This window comes from Mercurialis annua, linkage group LG3, assembly GCF_937616625.2.
Source record: "Mercurialis annua linkage group LG3, ddMerAnnu1.2, whole genome shotgun sequence".
NCBI classification, from domain to species: domain Eukaryota; kingdom Viridiplantae; phylum Streptophyta; class Magnoliopsida; order Malpighiales; family Euphorbiaceae; genus Mercurialis; species Mercurialis annua.
Window position 1 is genome coordinate 69998773 of NC_065572.1, and position 20196 is coordinate 70018968.

Here is a 20196-nt window from a genome sequence, read left to right on the forward strand (position 1 = left end):
AGTAGATGTCTTGGCTGAATTGTCATTTTCATTTTGTTTAAGGGTTTGAATGTAACTTTTTTGTAATTAAAATATACTTCTTTCCTTTCATATTGATAAATATTATTTTAATTTTTTTATTTTAAATTACAGACACTAATTTTTTTTTTTTTTGGTAAGCCCATCCGGTTTTCAAGGCTACGCCCTGACTAATCCGGATAATATAAAATCTAATTAGTTATATCAAAATAAAAAAAAAACATAATATTAAATCAAGATAAATGTGGTTGTTTTTATAAATTAACTCATTTATTTAGAAAAATTCAATTTTTTTGATTCTCTCTCTCATATATATATATATATATATATATATATATATATATATATATATATATATATATATATATATATATATATATATCTTAAAATGTCTACCAATTTGCGATGAGAAAATAATATTTTCATCACGAAGTGAATATTGTAAAAAATCTAACTTTCTTACCAATGGTATTTTCAAAATCAATTAAAATATAAAAAGGGATTAAATTATATTTTAATAGTTAGATTTTTATTATTCCAATAATAAAAATTTAATTAATCAATTTCGGTCAATAATTGTTTATGTAGTCGACATATTGCTGGATATTCAACTTTACCACATTAAAGCGTTAGATTAATATATAAAATGTTAAAAGTGTATAATTATCTTAAAATTGTAAAAAAGAATGAAATTAAATAAAAAAGAGGATCCAATCTTTTAGAATTGGATAGTGAAGTGCGGTCATATCACATTCATGTGGGAAGAAAAAGTTGAGTGATCTGTTGAATGCTCATTCCTTGAATTCTTATAAGTCATATTCAACAACATTAAAAATAATAAAAATAGATATAAAGAATGACCCACTTTTTAGGTTTGCATGAGCATTACATTATATATACACTTATAGCCCAAAATGCTGCATGTTGAATATAGTTTAAAATTTGTCTAGTAAAAAAAAAGAAAAAAAATATGGGAAGAGGAAAAGTAGAGTTAAAAAGAATAGAGAACTCAACAAGCAGACAGGTGACCTTCTCCAAGAGACGAAATGGGCTTCTCAAGAAAGCTTTTGAGCTTTCTATTCTCTGTGATGCTGAAGTTTGCTTACTTATTTTCTCTCCCACTGCAAGGCTTTACCAGTTTGCTAGTCATGAGTCAGTTTTCTAATTTTCATTTATTTATTTTATAAAACTGACCTGGAATTGTATTTCTTGAACATTTTGATTTCTGTGTTGCAGAATGGATAGGACAATTGCAAGGTACAGAGGTGAAGTAGGGCTTATAGGATCAACTGACTTAAGCACCAGATCCTTTGAGGTACAGATTAGACTTTTTCTCCTTCATGATATTAATTAGGGTTAATTAACCAATGAGCTATAGCTAAAATGGTATAAGCGCTGAGCAGCATTAAACTGCTACGTCGTGAGTTCAATTTATCCTACAAACGCTCTCCGTTTTCAATTATCAAAAATAAAAATTAGGGTTAACTACAAATTGAACAAATAGTGAAAGATTAACGTATTCTGTAATTTTAACAGTTTTGGAGGAACGAGACTGAAGAGTTGAAAAGAGCAATCGAGAGCTTGGAAACAAGAATCAAGTAATTAATTAAGCTGCAACTACAGATATATTTATAGTCTTTCTGATCATAATTTTATCATTTTCTTTTTAACTTTATTAGGCACTTTTCTGGAGAAGACATAACAACATTGGGTATGAAAGAGTTAAAACAGCTTGAAAGACAGTTAAAGACAGGAGTTGAACGCATCCGCTCAAAAAAGGTATATATATAAATTATTTTGGATGTTTGTGAAAGAATTTATTCTATAATCTTAGCAAAATTTATTCAGCGCACATATCATTTGATGAGTTATAGCTCATTTTATTTGACAGACAACAAATCATGCATATCTCTCATAATATTTTGAATCCTAATAACTTAATTAGGTGAAAGTTACATTTTATTATTTGAATGATTATTAAACTCTTGACTCATTTTCTTCAAATTCAAATATAACATATTTTTATTATTGACTCATTTTCTATAATAATGAACAGAGACGCATCATTTCGGAGCATATTAACTTGATGAAAAGAAAGGTATTCAATATTTATTCTATAAAAATTGATTAGTATTATCTTATAATAATCTCTTATTCTAATTTATATACGTATGTGGTTGAACATATTATTCTAGCACTACACTATAATAATTTTAATTAGTTTATCTCCCCTTGTATTGGTAAGTAGCTAAGCTTATATAATTTAGCATGCATGACAAATCAATGGACTCAAAGCAATTGAATTTGTTTCATATTTAATGCTAATCACTTTAAGCTCCGCCGACCACCTGCCAAGGCGATCTATTAAATGTATAATTGAATTCTTCATTTTTCATGTGAATATAATTGGAATGAACAACATTGTTTGAATTCAGCATAAAGAACTACAAGAGGAGAATGCTTATCTCCAGAAAAAAGTAAGATACTCAACACTATACATCATCTTCATTAAGTTCCTTTATTATGTATTTTATATGAATAAAAGTTTTAATAATAGGGTTCTAAAAAAATTCCATCTTTTTATGTCTGCATTGAGGTTAAGTTGACTGAACTGCAAGATGCAAACATAAACTCAGGAATTCTGGGCTCAAATGCATGCAACGCTTTAAATTATATCCAAAGGTATTAATTAATCTATTTTATTATTAATAATCTGTAATTAGTTTAAAGGAACATAAGAATACAAAACATATAGATAATGATCATATTACTGTATTACTAATTTCTGGCCTCATTTTATTGCACTTGTTTGTGCAGTAGAATGGTATACGACGCTGCTGATGGCTGATTTGCTAGAGCTGAAATGATCTTGAAATGCAGGGCTCTTCATAATGGAACTCGCCATTAAAAAAGATCTAAATGGCTCAGTCTGTCATTCTATATGCTATATATGTATACATGTTGTGAATGTGTTTGCAATATATGCTTAATTTTTAGCTTGATTAAGAGTGGGTTTGCCTTTGAGCAGATGTGTGTATTCTTGAATAAATTAAAGAGGTCTGCAAGTTTTCTTCTAAAAGGAAATTAAACGTTCATACATAAGCAAAATATACGAGAAGAAAGCTTGTTTGGAATAGGTTTTAGATGAATAAATTTATTCCATACATTATTTTAAATATCCATATGGCTTATGTATTAGTTTTTTTATATGAACCTAACTTATCATGTAAGATTATAAACTATTCATAATATCATTATTAAAGAGTATTTAATTTTAATTAAGATATCGCCAATTAATCTGCTATTTATTGATTGATTATTTTCATTTAATTCTAACAAATATTAAATAATAAATTTATGATTGACAATTATACATAATAAACTAAGTCCATGCAATTTTCTTTTAGAAGAATCGAACGTATCAAATTTACAAAAGTTCTATCAAATATTTATAGTTATACTTTTTTTCTTTATCTAATAAATGAGGGCTAAAAGATTTCACTCGAGGACTTATCAATATTAGATTGGTCGTTTTTACCACTTGAACTAACCCATTTTGTCTATACTTTCTAGTTTCGTTAAGCTAAATTTATACACTAACTCGGAGCTATTTATGATAATTCTCGAAAAATACTCCTTCGGAATATGGATACCACTTGTTGAAGTTATGGTACTAATTGTTGTGACTGGTTCGACCGGATTGGTATGCACGTCGGAATTGAAACCATTCAGTAGGTATTTAATTAATAAAATGATAAACTAATTAAAAATATTAAATAATTACTACACTAAAATATTAAAATTTTCAAATAATAATAACTGTTAAAATAAATTACCAAATCAAATGAATTAATAAAAACATTAAATATATACCACATTAACTTAAAATATAATTAAAAAATGGGCTTTTTACACAAACAACCTACTTTGCCAATTTTTTATCTTTTATACGGGTCCAAATTTGCATTTTCTAAACTACCATGTGCGGCCTATTTTATTACTTTTATACGGATTCTATATATTAAACCCTAACAGCATACAAATCATAATTTCATTTATTTTCTCTCTCCTTATCATTCAATTCTCTCTTTCTCTCAGTTCATCTTCCTCTCTTTTTTTACCGTTCGCCGTCTTCTGCTGAGCCGTCCTCTGTTCCTCCGCTCCTCCGTCATCGTTCTCATCATCGCCTCCGTTGTCATCTTTGTTAACACCATCATCTCCTCTGCTCATCGTCGTCATCTATTTGATTTCAGATCTATAATTTATTCATTGTTCTTCTTCTTCTTCTTTTTAATTTTCAGATCTACAATTTTTTACTGTTATTTCACCATTAAACATGTATAGAGATTATATTTTAAGAATATAATGCTAATTTCATGTTATGTAATATAAATTTATGGTTATATGGAATAAATTTTTGTTATTTCTGCATTTTTTGTGTTTGGTTGTATTTCTGTGTTTTTTTATTCTGCAGTTCGATTTATTTATGATGGTTGATTGCTGAAATATTATAATATTACAGTGTTGTTGATTTTATGTTGATTTTGTGTTGATAATCAGTTGGTATTTCCTTAATTTTTACATTGAAAAAATTTATTCTAAAAAAAACATTAGCAAATTAGATAATTTTGTGCGTGAAATAAACTAAAAATTGTTTTTGGCTTAAATCAATCGATGTTCTCATTTTACAAACATCTTGACTAAATTAGCATTAATTGTTGATATCATGTTGACATTATGTTGATAACTTGTTAATATGATAGTAGTAATTCTACTAAAGAACAACAAAGGTACAAAATGTTTAAAATAAATGAATCAGATAAAGATATTAGCATAGTAAGTAATCAAAATAATATGAAAAAACAACAATAATAATTCAAATGAAAAAATAAAATTATTCTTACATATAAAAATAAAAATATATTAAATATACACCAGTTCACAAATTAAAGAAATTTATTTCAAAATAATTTTTTTTTCTCAATTCTCTTTGCAGCTGTACAGTTTCTTCAAAATCACTTGTATAACTATTTTGCGTTCCACCTCTCATACCTAACTAAATTTCGACAAAGACGGTTATGATACAGTTTCATTTCATCTAACGAAAGTTTATTTCACAGAGAATATTATCTTATTTGTCAATGTTAAAATAAAAAGAATCAGTAGATATCAACATAATATCAACATAAAGTCAACGTAAAATCAACAACACTGTAACATTACAATAATTCAGCAATCAATCATCATCAACAAATCATTCTGCAGAATAAAAAAAACGCAGAAATACAATAAAACACAAAAAAAATGCAGAAATAACAGAATTTTATTATATAAAATCACAAAATTATTCTATATAACATGAAATAAGTATTAGATTCTTTAAAGATACTCTTTATACATGTTTAATGGTGAATCAACAGTAAAAGATAAACAAATTATAGATCTGAAAATAAAAAAAAGAACAAAAAATTTCAGATCTAAAATTAAAAAGATAAAAGAAAGATGACGCGGCGAGACAAAGGCGGAACGATGGAGGCGAAACGGCGGAGGCGGAATGGCGAAGGCAGAACGGCGGAACGGAGGAGGCGGAACGGCGAAGGCAGAACGGCGGAACGGAGGAGGCGGAACGGCGGAAGCGAAGGAGCAGAAATCATGAAAATTTTCTTTCACAGCTCAAAAGAAATCGTGGAGAAGAAGAATGATTGAGAGAAATAAGAAAAATCGTATAAAAGAAATAAATTTGAAGTACAAGTTATCAAAGTAAGAATATGAGGTAGGTAAAGTAAAGATTTAACTTGTCCTGTATAAAAGTAAATGGGCTGCCAAAATCAGTATTTTATATAAAAGAGGAAATTACACCATTTACCAAAAAAAATGAAAATAATTACAAAATTACATGTTCACTTTTTTTATTTACAAAAATATTAATAATATTTACAAAAGTACAAAAAAATAAAAAATAATATTAAACATACGGTGTATACTGTGGATATAATGTCAGTATACTAATAAACTAACATTATATTAACATTATATAAACATTATACCAAAATTATACCAACATTATATATACTGAGATTTTATTAATATTAAATAAAAGTTTACCAAAATTATATCAAATCGTATACTAAAAATTAAATTTATAATATACCAAAATTATACCAATATTATACCAAGAGTGTACACATCAAAATATACTGAAATTTTATTATTACATCAACATTACACCACATCGCATACTAAATATTAACCTAACAATATACTAAAATTATACCAACAATATACAAATTCTTTAGTTTATTACCAACTATAGTGAAAAATTCATATAAAATAAATATACATGTTATCAACTAGAAAATATATATAAAAATTTATAATCGATATACCAAGAATATACTGAAATTATACCAATAATAAACCAAATATTATTTTTAAATTATCTGATTTATAGTTTTAATATTCCAAAATTATACCATAATTATACCGACATTATACAAATCGTACTTTTGTAATTAATTTTTATTTTTTGGTACTTTTGTAATTAATTTTAAATCAGTCGTATTTTTATAAATAAAAAAAGTTTACAGGTACTTTTATAAATATTTTTAAAATTTTAGGTACTTTTGTCATCGTCCCTATATAAAAAGCCCTTAAAAAATGTACTAATCCAATAACAAACTAAATTAACTGGATCTGTTAGGGCCCGTTTTAGGTAAAGCCCAGTTAAACCTAACACTTGAGGCCCGAATGCGCACTTCGCCAGTTCCTTCACCGTCCACACGCGCACACTCTCTCTCGTCAATTTCCATTTCTACTATAGTCTGAACTCATCGGATTATTAAAAAATTGAAATAATGGCAGCAGCTGCCCTAGCCCGCATCTCCAACAAAGCCCTAACCTCCACAATTTCACCACAGCGACACTTTATTGCACGCGCTTTCTCCGCTGCAGCCGCCGCCGAGTCACCATCAACCACCCAAACTATCACGCCGTCGCCGGATCGCGTGAAATGGGATTATCGAGGTCAGAGGCAGATTATACCCTTAGGTCAGTGGCTCCCTAAGGTGGCTGTGGATGCTTACGTCACACCTAATGTAGTCTTAGCTGGACAGGTCACTGTATGGGGCGGAGCTTCGGTTTGGAGCGGATCGGTCCTACGTGGCGATCTTAATAAGATCACCGTTGGATTTTGCTCCAATGTTCAAGAGCGCTGCGTTGTTCATGCTGCCTGGAACTCGCCTACAGGTTTGGAATTTTTTCTTAATTTTTTTAATTTTGTTTTTATATAATTTGTTAGGGTTTGTTAGACCTTTTTTTGTTTTAATTGAGTTGAATTTACCTAATAAATTAGGAGTCTTGAGCTTAATTTGAATTATTAGAAAAAAATCTCAAAGTTAAGATAGTGATTTTGATTAATTGATGAATTTTGGCTTAATTAATGTTAGGGATTTTAACTAGTTTTGATTCAATTATCTATTGTAATGTAGAGTGCGGTTTGGAAATTTGTTATTTTGTATATCATCTTAGTAAATATTTGGGATACATGTAAAGTTCAGAGTGTTGCCCCGTTTTATTGATGGTTTCTTTCTAATGAAAGTCATGTTTTGGATGATATGTCCTCCCTATCGATTTGACATTTTGTTCTTGTTTTCTTCACTATCCTTTATCTGATTTCAATTAAAGTTAGGTTTGTTTTTCTGTTAGTACATGATTGAGTGTTTCTCGTAAGTTCGGTTAAAGGGAATGATTGGGAGCCCTCATGAAGAGTGTGGCATCAGTTGGGTGGTATTTTGACCCTGCATTGTTTCTTCATTTCCACGATTTCTTCTGTCAACATTATATCTGCTTCTGTATGCATAGATACATATAATGCACAATGGACTTTCTGAATCATGACTTCGCCAAGGTGTGACAAGCTGTAGTTTTAATCTGTGTAGATTACAGCGGCCTACTGTTCTGATACCCAAATTATAGTTTTTTTTTCTCGATTGCCTAAGACTGTGATCCTAATGTAATAACTATGATGCTTAAACAACACAACTTACCTAATGGACATACCAACTTAAAGAGGACTTATCCAAGTCTAGCAAAATTGTTAGTTCTAGACTGTCATAATAACATATAATTGGATTAATATGGAAGGTGAGCGTATTTTATTATTAGTTGGGGAGTTGAAGGTTCATTTGCTTAAGATGATCTCTGCCATTGTCTGGTAGTGAAGAATGATGATTACTTTTCCTCCTGAAGTTACATAGATTCCATTCACATCAATTTTACAAGCTCTCATTAAGGATGAGTGAAGTGTTGGCTAATCGAAATGGAAAGTATAAATTGGTTTGCATCTAATCTATGAATTAAAATCAATTAATGCTCTTTTAATGTATCCGATTCTCTGAATCAGTCATTTGAGTCGCTAGATGTTCGGCATTCTAGGAATATGTTTATATCTGCATTACTATCTTTGCATTCATCTGCTTTATGAAGGAAAATTTAATCTAGACTTGCCCAATATAATACCAAAGTTTCATCTTGTCTTTATGCGTGCAAGTGTATGCAAAGCCAAACTTATAAACAAGGTTGGATTATTGTGTAGAATTGTAGGTATGCCAATCTTAAAAGCGTACCGGTGTAATTTAGTGCCTTCTTTTCCTGAAATGCTAGATATTGAGTGAGGTTAGTAACTTACTGTTGGACAGGACTTGTTATAATGTTTGACACCTAGGATTGTGGTTTTATTTCCTTTCATAATTCAAAACTGCTTTTGAATAGACTGGAGTCACTGGAGTGACGTGAAGGCTGGACAGCACCTTCAGAAATTGTTGATTTTGGTTAAGTTTTTATCTTTGATGGATCAGAAAGTTTCTAGATTGCATCTTTTGATATTCGCTAGATCTTTTTGTTGTTGTGGCGAAGCACAAGAATTATTATTATACATAGCCAATTGGTGATGCAGACAGATACTTTGAGGAATTATCAATAGCGATATAGTTACGGGATTTCAATTTTATATGCAAATATTTAACAAGTGCAAAGATATATGATTCCTTTTTATGAACTCCATGGGAGACCTCTAATATTGTTATTCTTTATCACTTCCATATATCAGGATTGCCAGCAGAGACATCCATCGAGAGGTATGTGACAATTGGTGCGTATAGTCTCTTGCGGTCTTGCACAATTGAGCCAGAGTGCATCATCGGGCAGCACTCTATCCTCATGGAAGGTTCTTTGGTGGAGACACACTCAATCCTTGAAGCTGGGTCTGTGGTTCCCCCAGGGAGACGAATACCAACAGGTGAACTTTGGGCAGGAAACCCAGCAAGGTTCATGAGGACTCTGACCCATGAAGAAACTCTAGAAATCCCTAAACTTGCTGTTGCAATTAGCGACCTCAGCAAAAACTATTTCTTGGAGTATCTTCCGTACTCAACAATTTATTTAGAGGTCGAGAAGACAAGGAAGAAGTTGGGTATTACCATCTAATGTTTTTTTTTCCCGTCATGTTTCTATTTACGAGTTGCATTGCAAGGAAATAAACAGCTCGAGAACGTAGAAAGCAGGTCTCCATGTTTTTTTTATATATGTATTTGATTTTGGTGGCTGTGGAAAGGGCCAGTTGTGATAGTCATCTATAGAGGCACTTGTCGATGTTTTTTTTCCCGTGCCATGCACATTATAACTTAAGCTTATGGTGTTGTGTTTTGTTCGATTCATTTGCTGGTGGCTAGCAAGAGAATAACAAGATATTTATGCTCCACTAGAGAAGATGCCTTAAGCTTGAGTTTAATTTGATTTATATTATAATCGTGGATTACAAGTAAGAATTCATAATAATCATAATAATAAATTAATAATAATACATCAAAGGAATAAGGGCAAAATGTCTCAAGTTCACCATGTCAAGTATAACCAGAGTCAGATACATTGAGACTCGATTTAGAGACTTTAGGATTCGAGTAAGAAATATTATGACCCGAGCAGGTTGGATCTCGGATTGAGAAATAAAGATGTCTGAGTAAGAAGACTTGAACAATAAATATTTACTCTAAGAATATGCGTCCTTAACACAAACATGTGTAGAGACATTCTCTTAGACATAACAGAAAAGTAAACTTTGGCATCAACATAGAAATTGGTTTGAATTTTTTTATTAGTCTCGTGTCGTGATCTCATAAATACAAATTACCGTATAGGCAAAAACTACGCATTCTCTTTTTATGCTCTTATCTTTATACTTTCATTCTCTAATCTCTTCATCCGGAAGATAAAAGTCCAACTTTACCTTATCTTTTGTTAGAAATTTTAAAAAAAACTCGGCCATTGCGCGTCACGGAAGGGCTTTGCAACCCACAATGTGCAATGGACGGGGCTTTGACCCCGCTTTTCAATGGTCCTTTAGTGGGAAATCACCATAGGAGTTATTCTATATTTATCATTATAATGAGCATTCCACTTAAAAACTAAAAAGAACGACTCCGCCAAACTTTGCCAGTCAAATATGTAAAAAGATTTTCAATAGTACAACTGATTGAACAGTAAGACAATCTCAAAAATGGAAGAATTATGGATTGAGGTTTTCTCTATTTATTTTTATTTTAGAATTGTATTTTCCATTACATTATATATTAATATATATGATTTTTAAGTTCTCATCTTTCTTTATGAGAACCTAATTTAATCATCAGAGTGCATATTCTGAAATTATTTTCGGTGCTCCTTTGACATTCAACACCATTTGAAACACCCTAAACACCAACTTGATACTCAATGTTTAATCAAATAATGTAAGCAAATAAAAATAAAATAAACGATAAAGTAGATATAGAGTGGTCACAATTGCAATATATATGTTCAATATTTTATTTTTGATAATTGCAAATGGCGCCAAGAGAATATGCCCCTATGAAATTTTTATTAATTGTTGATGTGGCATGACAAGAAGTGAGATTGTATATTCCAAAGATATATAGGTTGGTAGAAAGGTGTAATGATGTGTATATTCTTTCTATCCAATCTATTTGCTGGTTTCTTTGTTGTTTTGTGCTGAAATTTTCCAAATTAAGATGAACAAATTATATTGTAATTAGAATGTGGACATGCACGAGGCTATTATTTTTCCAATTCTTTACATTACACGAATGATTCCAGGATTCTATTACAGCTATTCATCACCAACCTTCCTAGTCATCAAGAACATATCGACGTATAGAGAAAAGTTTAGGTAAATTTTGTTGACCACATTGTCCGTATACATAGCCAATTATATTAATAGTGTTATATAATGTGAGCCTGTGACTGACTTTGTCTACAAATGACGCAATGGACAAAATTTAAGGATGGATCCACTTTATGTCTGGAGTAGACTTTAGTCCGGATTGCCGTTAGAAATTGTCGAAAATTAATAAAAAAACATTAAAAAATCTAGAAAAGAAGGTGAATTTATGATGAAATTAAGACTAGATAAAAATTAAATTCAGAAAATAAACTAAAGGATCAGATTGAATTTAGTCCAAATTAAAAATTCTAATATTCCAATGAAAAAATCTATCTAAAAAAACCTATAAGAAAAACAAGAAGCTTTGCAATTCAACAGCCATAAGGCCGACCTTGCTGCCTCTAAAGCTTGGGGTCAAATTTGAAGACTTCAATTCAATTGACGGTCATTTAGTATTGTTAATAATATAACTAATCAATATCCCACTAATTAAATTATTTAGAAAATTAAGCCAGGACAAAAGAATTAGGTATGTGATTAGCAACCGAATCTTTAGTGGAGAGTATAGACAAATTTCCCACTCAAAGATAAATTAATACTTGTATTACAAGATAGCCTAATAGCTTAGCCAGTTGGTTTTATTATCAAAACATAATCTTAATCATTTAAAACACTTTACAACTACCCCTTTTTCATGGTACCACTAAAAAGTATAATCTACTAAGTTCCAATTGTGCAATAATTGGTCACTTGCCAATTGCATTCAACAAATTTAATTTTATAGCATATAGCCACATTTTAAAATACAAATTCTTATAGACCTCTCTCATAAAAGCTGTCATCCTTAATTTATTTAAAAACCACTCATATTTTAACTTTTTTTCTTTTATATCATGACGTAGGAAAATTTTCAATTGTACCCTATTTTCAATTTTTATATTTCATCTCTACTCTAATAAATTGAATTGACCTATTTTTCTTTATAAAGGAGTTTAAATTAGTCCTTCATTTGTATTTTTCCAAATAGAAAAAAATATGATATAATCCATCTATTGATTTTTTTAATATTTTCATCCTTATATTAATTAAATTGTCAAAAAAATTAATTTCAGAGTACATATAAAACATAAAAATCGAAAATCGGATATAATTGAAAATTTTCATAGGTCATGATATAAATGAAAAAAAATTATAAGGTGGGTGATTTTTAAGTAATTAGGCCTTAAATTAATGATGTCCGCATTAAACCGGCTCTAGGTAAAAAAATTTGTAGTGATAACATATATTTCGGTAAATATAAAGTGGATTGGGATTTCTCAAATTCAAATGAACTTGAAGAGGTCATGTTCACGATCAACGCCGTTCACGTGTATATTAATTTGATTAAAACTGTACTTTTTTTATTTACACCGTTTATTACAATGAACGCGGTGTAAATCGTGAACATGACCCCTCAAATTCAAAATAAATTTAAGGGAATCTCAATCCATATAAAATTGGTTGCTAGATGTAATTAATTGTTTTTGATTTTACCAATAAAATATAGCTCAAACAGTATATTGAATGACAATTTACTAAGTTTGTGGAATTAAATCCTCGCACAAGCACCATAAATTCTCCTTTTCCAAATAAAAATTATATATAAAAAAATAGCTTTGATTTTCAACGACTTCAAATACAATATTTAGAATGAAATCAGTAGCTAGATGTCATTAAATTTCTTTGATTTTCATTTTACAAAATTAGTTTGGATATACATTTATGTATTTATTCTAGAAGACATGTATTTCATTTTGTACGCATTCTAAAGAACGACAAAACGGTAGCATAAGTAAATTTCTGTTAGTTTGTTTATTAAGATACCCGTATTTGTTTCATTAAATAAAGAAATATAAAGATTGGTTCAACAACATAAGGAAATAGAAATGATTACTATTAATATGAATAAAATGAAAAATATCATATAGTTTTGTATGAATGACATCACCACTACTAAAGCAAAATGAAGACCTAATGGGAAATTTTATATAAATGATCTCTCTTCTAAATGAAGCAAAGATTTAGACATTTCAACCATTTTTGATTTCTTGATTATATCTTTGATTTTTCAACTTTCTTATATAATCATTCAACTACTAATGAAACAATATATCTAAAGCCACCACCAATACAAAGAAAATTAGCCCTCTTTTCTTCTCTTGCTCTTGCTTATGCAAATTTAAAAATCAAACTTTCTTTTTATCTTCTCTACCCGAAAACCCTAATCGCGAATATATCATCTAAGCACGAACATCAATATCGTACGATCAATGGTTAACAAGGTTTGATTTTGTATCAAATAATTATTTAATAAGTTTCCATAGGTAAGAAGTGGGGATGTTGGGATGGCTCAATCAAATAAAATCTCCCAGTGATTTGGGTCCTTTAATCTGATTGAGCCGTGCCAATATCCCACACATTTACTTTTTATTTTCTGTGTTGATATAATTATAAGCTTTACCAGAAAATTATCTTTTCTTTTTATGCTATATTTTTGTTTAAAAGAATATCTGTGAACTTTTTATTTTATATTGGCAATTGTTAATTTTAGATTGTAGTGGATTAATATCATCATTGACATGGTAATTTCATTTGTTTATATACAATTGCCATGATCTTTTTTGGAGAGTTTTTATTAGCACTTGCAGGATGCAATATTTATATGATAAAAGGGTTTTCTTTATCTTTTATTTCTGCATGCCCATGCAAATTTTGTTGCAGGTAATAAGCTTCAAATTTAACCTCTTACATGTAATTAATTAGTTTTGCTGTCTAGTTCTGTTTATGCGATATTTTCTGATGCATTTTGCATGATAGTTGTTATCCTACAGATATCATTTGCATTTTGAGAAGCTTATTAACAAATTCACTTACTAAATTAGTTAACTTGATTCATCAAAAAAAAAAGTTAGTTAACTTGAAATGTACTAATTCACTTACGCTAAGAGTGTGTTAACCTAGTTGAGATGTTTAGATGCGTTTTTTTGATTTATTGACTACAAATTTTTACTAAAAAAAAACTTGAAATGTGCTAATTAGCATGAATGAATCTTGCATAACTTATTCAAATGTTACTTGCTTAGAGTTAGAACCAATTAGATATTATGCATTAAAATCATTTCAACAAGTTCTTCAAATGATTTTTCGAGAAAATTTCATAATATTTGGTTCTAATATTCTGATATTTGGTTTGAGTTAAATACTTTCATGAGTATCTTAATGTTTTTGTTCTCATTATGAGATCATGTGGAACAATTTAACAAGCAAACAAGCTCCTGCTACTGGCTTAATTCTTGGCAGAATATTGGTAATGTAGATATAATTTTGTAGGCAGTACTAGGCATTGAACAACCGCACCTACACTGAACCAGAAATGCTGCAACAAACGTGTCCATTTTGACTATTTAACTGTTGATTTTTTGCATGGTTGAAACCTAGCTACCAGTATAACTGGCTCATACCAACCACGTCCCACCACCCGACCTCAGCCATTGAAAAGAAATGGTCATAATAATTCCTTCCACCAATTTTCTGTATTAACATTTTGGATTTGGACTAGTTGATCCTTGTCGGTGCTTTAATATTTTTTTTATTTATTTAATGAAGTTTCAACAATAAAACACCATCTAATGTTATAAACTATTAAATGAATAAACCTAATAAATTGTTGTATTTAATTAATTTTTAATTAACTATTAAATAATATTATTCTCTGATTTCAATTTGAATTGCTCATATTTGTTACCGTTCGTTTAATAAAATTGTTCTTTTTTATCTTGTTCAAATTTGTTCTTTTTTATTTTGTTCAAATTTGTTAAACGAATGTGTATTTGGATTGCTCATTTAGTAGCCATAAAGTCAACATCTGATATTGTTTCTCGTGGGAATGACGCATTACCTTCAGAGAATGGTCATTCTTCTGATTAACTATTTATATATTGCTATTTTTGGCAACAACAAAAATTCTAATTTATTAATTTAATATTATAATTAGTGTCAAAATATATTAATAAATGAGAATAATTAGTGTTAAAATATATTAATAAATGAGAATATATATATATATATATATATATATATATACTAACTATTGAAAACTTAAGATATCGTAAATTTCACACTATCTTAGGTTTTTGGGTTGGAGATGCTATATAAATAGATGTGGTGCTTCAAGTGGATCTTTATCAAACGACCCTCTTTTCATGTAATTACAATGACATGTAGAATAGTTGATTCATGTAACTTATATACCAGTCAGCATCAAATTTGCAACGCCTTTAATTTGAGTGCCAAACTTGGTTTACGAATATACTGCATTCTGGCTGGCGTTTTTCGCAGTTTACTTGGGATTCCCTCATGTTCATTTAAATTAAACATGAAGGGTCAATATTCATTGAATCTACATCATTCAATACAAAATACATGGTGTAGATAAAAAAAGTCTAATTTTAGTTACATTAATCTACACCATACATTTTATAATGAAGATCAATGAGGAATCCCTATCCTTTACTATGTGATTGAATAAAAACTAAAAGTATAAATAAACTAGAATCTCATATACGATCAGAAATAGATGATTTCCACTGCCACATAATTTTAATCCAATTGAACCCAACAATGAAAATCTATTGACATACCTCCAAAATTTTAACAAAATATATGACCCCTTGATGACTATCATTTTACTTTTGATCCAAAAAATAAACGAGATTCTCTTGGATGCAGAACATCAGTTAGGCCTCAGTCGGGTTGCCAAATATGTATTAAATTCTTTAAGGACAATTGCCTTGCGAAAAGAAGTCACAGTTAGTTAAAACAAAAGAGTTCAAAATTTAACATAATAACAAATACAAACCCCCAATAAAGAAACATTAATCCAGTTCAACACTCACTAATCTTGGCAGGGGTATATGAGAGCACCAGATATACGGAGCTATATACATGCAGACAACTACTTACTTCTTGCTCTTCCTGTGCATTTGATACTGAGAAGCCACGCCCAATTTCCCCGCCACAAAATATTCCCGCAAATGGGACCTCTGCAAAATTCTCCAAAAACGGGGAGCTATCGACATTACTACACTCAAAAAATGATTCACCACGACCGCAACACGAGAAGATAAAACCCCCAATGCATTCTGTCTTGCAATCTATAGAAGTTTCAGATGGATCGAGGCTTTTTTTAGAATTCCAGTCCAACCTCAACTTTCCTAGCTCTGTAGAGACCTTCCTAACTGAAGCTAATGCCGCTGAAGGGTCTGAATGGTAAACTTGGAAATAGTCCGCAGTTTTGATGCCCGTTCCCTGAACAAAAAGGTACTCTTCATCTCCTCTGTTCAAAACCAAATCCCTTTAAACATTAATCCTTTAGTTAAGAATAGGAATGGAAGTCAGCCAGCCGAAGAGAATTTATGTTCCCTCCCTCCAGCCTCAGATATAAATCATAGGAAAGTTTCGATATCTCACCCAGTGATTCCATGAAAAGCCAAGGATGACATCAACCTCGGCTTCTCTTTCCAAATGCAACATTTTCTGCGTTCTGTAACTCCAATGAAAAGATCAAAGCATCCTACGCGATTTACCAACTGCGCCATTTTTTACAATATATGGGGTAAAAGTCAAACTCTTAACATCTTCTACGATTTATGTTGCCATGAATGTTATAAGCAAAGCAACAAACAAAATTTGAGGGAAATTCTAACATTAGAAGAAGATGACGACGAATTAATTGAAAAAGACAGTATAATTGTTAGAAATGATAAGGTTGTAACCATAAGTAAAACTCAGAGTGGGGTTCTTGTAATCATTAAATCATACTTACTTACCCAGAGCCTATTTGAAGTATTAAGAGATAGCAACAAGACCCCGGGAGAAATACATAACGCGTGCATTTTCAAAAGCACATAAAAAACAAAAGAAAAAGTAATTGGAATAACCTCATCATTGATGCCATCTAGAATCCTTTGCCCATCAAGAATCTCCTGTTCTCCTTCTCGTCTGGCTGTAAGCCAAGTAGTACAATCACTAGCAACCGCTCTGACAGAAGCTGCCTTGTATCTTGGACCTGCTGCAGAAACTCCCTTTGATAATGCAGCATGGAATTGAATTTCCCCTATTCCTGTTGACTGAGCCATTAGGACACATATAATAGCCTCACATATGACAAACATAAGGGTACATAGATTATCAGTATGCTGAATCATTAGTTTTAGGTGAAAAAAATAGAAAGAAATAAATAACAATTAGATAGCTACCATGAGGCTTTTCTCTATCCTTTGCCAAGACAAGAGCAGCACCGTCTACGTAAGGATTTCTTAATTCCTTCTTACTTCTGAACAAAAGTTTAGTTTTCTGATCACCAACAATAATAGTTTCCTTTGACATGGCATAATCTGCGGTTTATAACAAATTTTGAACCAGAAGTAAGCACACAAGCCAGCTGGATAGCATAACCTCTGATGCATATCATATCACAAACGAGATAGCCAGATACTTCCAGATTAATCTGCAATGTGTTTAATTCCTTGAGGTCTCAAACCAGATATTATATTCTTTTCTTTACACATTCCTCACAGAAAGAAGAACTAGATGCCCTTTTGCATAAACAAAATCAAACTAAAGAAAGACGATTTCCTCAATAAGAATGACTCACCCAGCTTTTCAATCACAGGTTTCAGGTCAATATTTTCACTCTGCAGTGATACAAAAGGACATTTTAACAAACAACACAATCAAAAAATACAAGGATATTCTAGCAAATGGCAGAATAGCACTTACTCCAAACATTATAATTCCAACTGGCGATGTGCAATTTGAAACAGAAGCCGTGTAACTAATAATTTCCTTCACAAACTGGTCAACCATCAATCCTCCTTCAAATGCTTGCTGTTAGTGAAAAAAATATTACAATCAGTTTGATGATTGATTCAGATATCATGACAAACACAGATAAACTCTATACCTAAAATAAGTGATAATGAAAAAAGGGCTATCACAATTTTTTAAGAGCAGCATAACTTTTGACTATGCACTTTTGCGTAAAGAAACCATTTCTCTAAATTTCCTTATTTTTTTCTTCTCTACATTTCAAACCACAGATGTTACGATATCATTCAAGACGGGTACTTCAACATTAACTCTAGAATCTTAAAAGGAAAACAATATCTTTTTCTATTTCGAGGACAGTTAGAAAAAATCTATTTTTTTTGGAGTAATAACCTTTACTGATCTCAAAGGGACGACATCAACTTTTAATCCAGGTACATAACCCACAGTCAAAAGAAAACCAGAATTAAAATTCGAATGTCCATTTTTGTCATCAGCAGCAGCCTGACCGTCGTCACTGTTGTCATCTCCTCCCATCACCTACACACACAAACATTTATTCAGCACATCAAATTAAAAATCCATTATTTTCCTTTCGAAAAAACGAACACACACATACACACATATATTAACTTTAACAAACAAACCTCTTTAAACTTATTGGTAACAGCATCTCTTCCCATAATTCCACTAGCAGAGGTTACAATAAGTGGAGTCCTTGAACCGAGTTTTCCAGCTAACTGTTAAAAAAATGCCAACTTTTATAACAAACCACGTATAATCTAGGTAGCACGGACGCTTCACTCAATTACAATTCCCGTTTTGTAAACGTGTCATACACTTTGCTTTTCAGACATGAAACTTCAATTTTAACATGGGAAACCTTAAAATAACAAGTTCCAAGTGTCCTGTTTCCCAGAATCCATGTCCGTGCTACCTAGCGTGTAATTGAAAAGACTGTGAAGTGGAGATTCAAATAAGAAAAAGTTGCATACAGTAATGGAAGTTTTTTGCAAGGGAAATATATCGCCAACTCCATGAGCAATTGCGAAATGCGGTCGAATTGGCTCAGATAGAACCTTATCAACAACTTCTTGTATAGCAACCTGGCAACCCAATTAAACCAAACATGGTGTAACTGTAAAATTAGGGGAAAATAAAAATAATTGGGTTGGTTTACGTACATCGAGAGAGGGATTGAGAGAGATGGCAGAGGCGAGCTTAGGTCGAGAGAGGATACGATTGGAAGAGAGATGCCATGATTTGCAAACGCAGGCTGCGGAAGCTAATGCTAAGGCTGGTAATTTTGTCAGAATCTTCTCTACTATGTCTTCGTTTATTGAATTGAATCCCATTTTTGATTCTTCTTCTTTCTTCTTGCCTGTTCTCTTCGTTTCTACTTCCATTTTCGAATGAAAATTATTTAGGTAGCCATTTGCCTGTATGCATTAAAACCACTATTGAACGAACGACATGTCGTCCTGTCGCTCATTGTACTATTTTCTCCAATTTTTATTCCTTTACATGAATTGGTGAATTCGGACATTTTTAGTTTCGCTGTTGCTGTTAGCTAACGGCTACTACTATGTTTTTTTTTTTTTGATAATTGGGGAGAGGGAAGCGCTTGTGTAAAGAATCGAACCCACGACCTAACAGCTTGCTTGCAGCGCTTATACCATTTGAGCTATAGCTCGTTGGTACGGCTGTTACTATTAGTTGTTAGCTATGATTAGTTTTTATTGATGACATGTTAAATGATTTAAATCATATAGTTTTTGTTTTTAAGATAAAACTCGGTAGCATTGGCATTTTTTTTCGCGATTCAAAGCATCTCACAAGAAAGCGTTTTCTACCTTAGCCTGTTAACTATTAATATTAAACAATCAAATCATGCCTTTTCATATTGGATTCTATAACACCACACCATTGAGACCTTTTTCACAAGACAACGGAAACCATAAAAAAAAGTCACACCACTGCAAAACCTCGTCGCACTCAATCAATTGAATGCTCCTATACATGTTGAGATTCTGATTTCTTCATAAATTTATTTGATTTGATTAATATTAATTATAAATTTTAAAAACAAGATACAA

The 20196-nt window shown here is 30.9% G+C and overlaps 3 protein-coding genes across 5 annotated transcripts; 2 read left to right on the forward strand and 1 right to left on the reverse strand.

Annotated features, from left to right (window-relative positions):
* The first annotated feature begins 917 nt into the window (after positions 1–917).
* Positions 918–3078, forward strand: LOC126674201 (truncated transcription factor CAULIFLOWER A-like). 3 transcript variants are annotated; one of them, XM_050368613.2, is made up of 8 exons: positions 918–1170; positions 1255–1333; positions 1555–1616; positions 1698–1797; positions 2075–2116; positions 2454–2495; positions 2615–2700; positions 2839–3078. In XM_050368613.2, exons 1-8 carry the CDS (start codon positions 989–991, stop codon positions 2864–2866), a joined length of 621 nt encoding a protein of 206 aa, XP_050224570.1. In that variant the 5' UTR covers positions 918–988; the 3' UTR covers positions 2867–3078. The 3 variants fall into 3 exon arrangements, with proteins under 3 accessions (XP_050224570.1, XP_050224569.1, XP_050224572.1); XM_050368612.2 differs by having other exon boundaries at positions 919–1170; positions 2836–3078; XM_050368615.2 differs by having other exon boundaries at positions 920–1170; positions 2621–2700; positions 2836–3078.
* Positions 3079–6785: 3707 nt separating this feature from the next.
* On the forward strand, positions 6786–9775 carry LOC126674672 (gamma carbonic anhydrase-like 2, mitochondrial). The gene is made up of 2 exons (XM_050369152.2): positions 6786–7263; positions 9125–9775. Exons 1-2 carry the CDS (start codon positions 6873–6875, stop codon positions 9499–9501), a joined length of 768 nt encoding a protein of 255 aa, XP_050225109.1. The 5' UTR covers positions 6786–6872; the 3' UTR covers positions 9502–9775.
* A 6246-nt stretch (positions 9776–16021) lies between these two features.
* Positions 16022–19536, reverse strand: LOC126675124 (F-box/LRR-repeat protein At5g63520). The gene is made up of 10 exons (XM_050369714.2): positions 19285–19536; positions 19096–19206; positions 18748–18840; positions 18494–18640; positions 18053–18160; positions 17928–17967; positions 17530–17667; positions 17212–17393; positions 16742–16860; positions 16022–16607 (listed from the first exon to the last, which is right to left on the reverse strand). The coding sequence occupies exons 1-10, from the start codon at positions 19504–19506 to the stop codon at positions 16157–16159; spliced, it is 1611 nt and encodes a 536-aa protein (XP_050225671.1). The 5' UTR covers positions 19507–19536; the 3' UTR covers positions 16022–16156.
* Positions 19537–20196: the final 660 nt, after the last annotated feature.

Bases quoted from the DNA above. Each gene is read 5' to 3' on its own strand.
- LOC126674201 (XM_050368612.2), top strand. From the start codon at position 989: ATGGGAAGAGGAAAAGTAGAGTTAAAAAGAATAGAGAACTCAACAAGC. The intron at 1,171-1,254 runs GTCAGTTTTCTA...TCTGTGTTGCAG, and splicing joins TACCAGTTTGCTAGTCATGA to AATGGATAGGACAATTGCAA. The intron at 1,798-2,074 runs GTATATATATAA...AATAATGAACAG, and splicing joins AACGCATCCGCTCAAAAAAG to AGACGCATCATTTCGGAGCA.
- LOC126674672 (XM_050369152.2), top strand. From the start codon at position 6,873: ATGGCAGCAGCTGCCCTAGCCCGCATCTCCAACAAAGCCCTAACCTCC. The intron at 7,264-9,124 runs GTTTGGAATTTT...TCCATATATCAG, and splicing joins TGCCTGGAACTCGCCTACAG to GATTGCCAGCAGAGACATCC.
- LOC126675124 (XM_050369714.2), bottom strand. From the start codon at position 19,506: ATGGAAGTAGAAACGAAGAGAACAGGCAAGAAGAAAGAAGAAGAATCA. The intron at 18,641-18,747 runs GTTTGTTTGTTA...TTGTGTGTGTAG, and splicing joins TTACCAATAAGTTTAAAGAG to GTGATGGGAGGAGATGACAA. The intron at 17,668-17,927 runs GTGAGTCATTCT...TATAAACCGCAG, and splicing joins ACCTGTGATTGAAAAGCTGG to ATTATGCCATGTCAAAGGAA.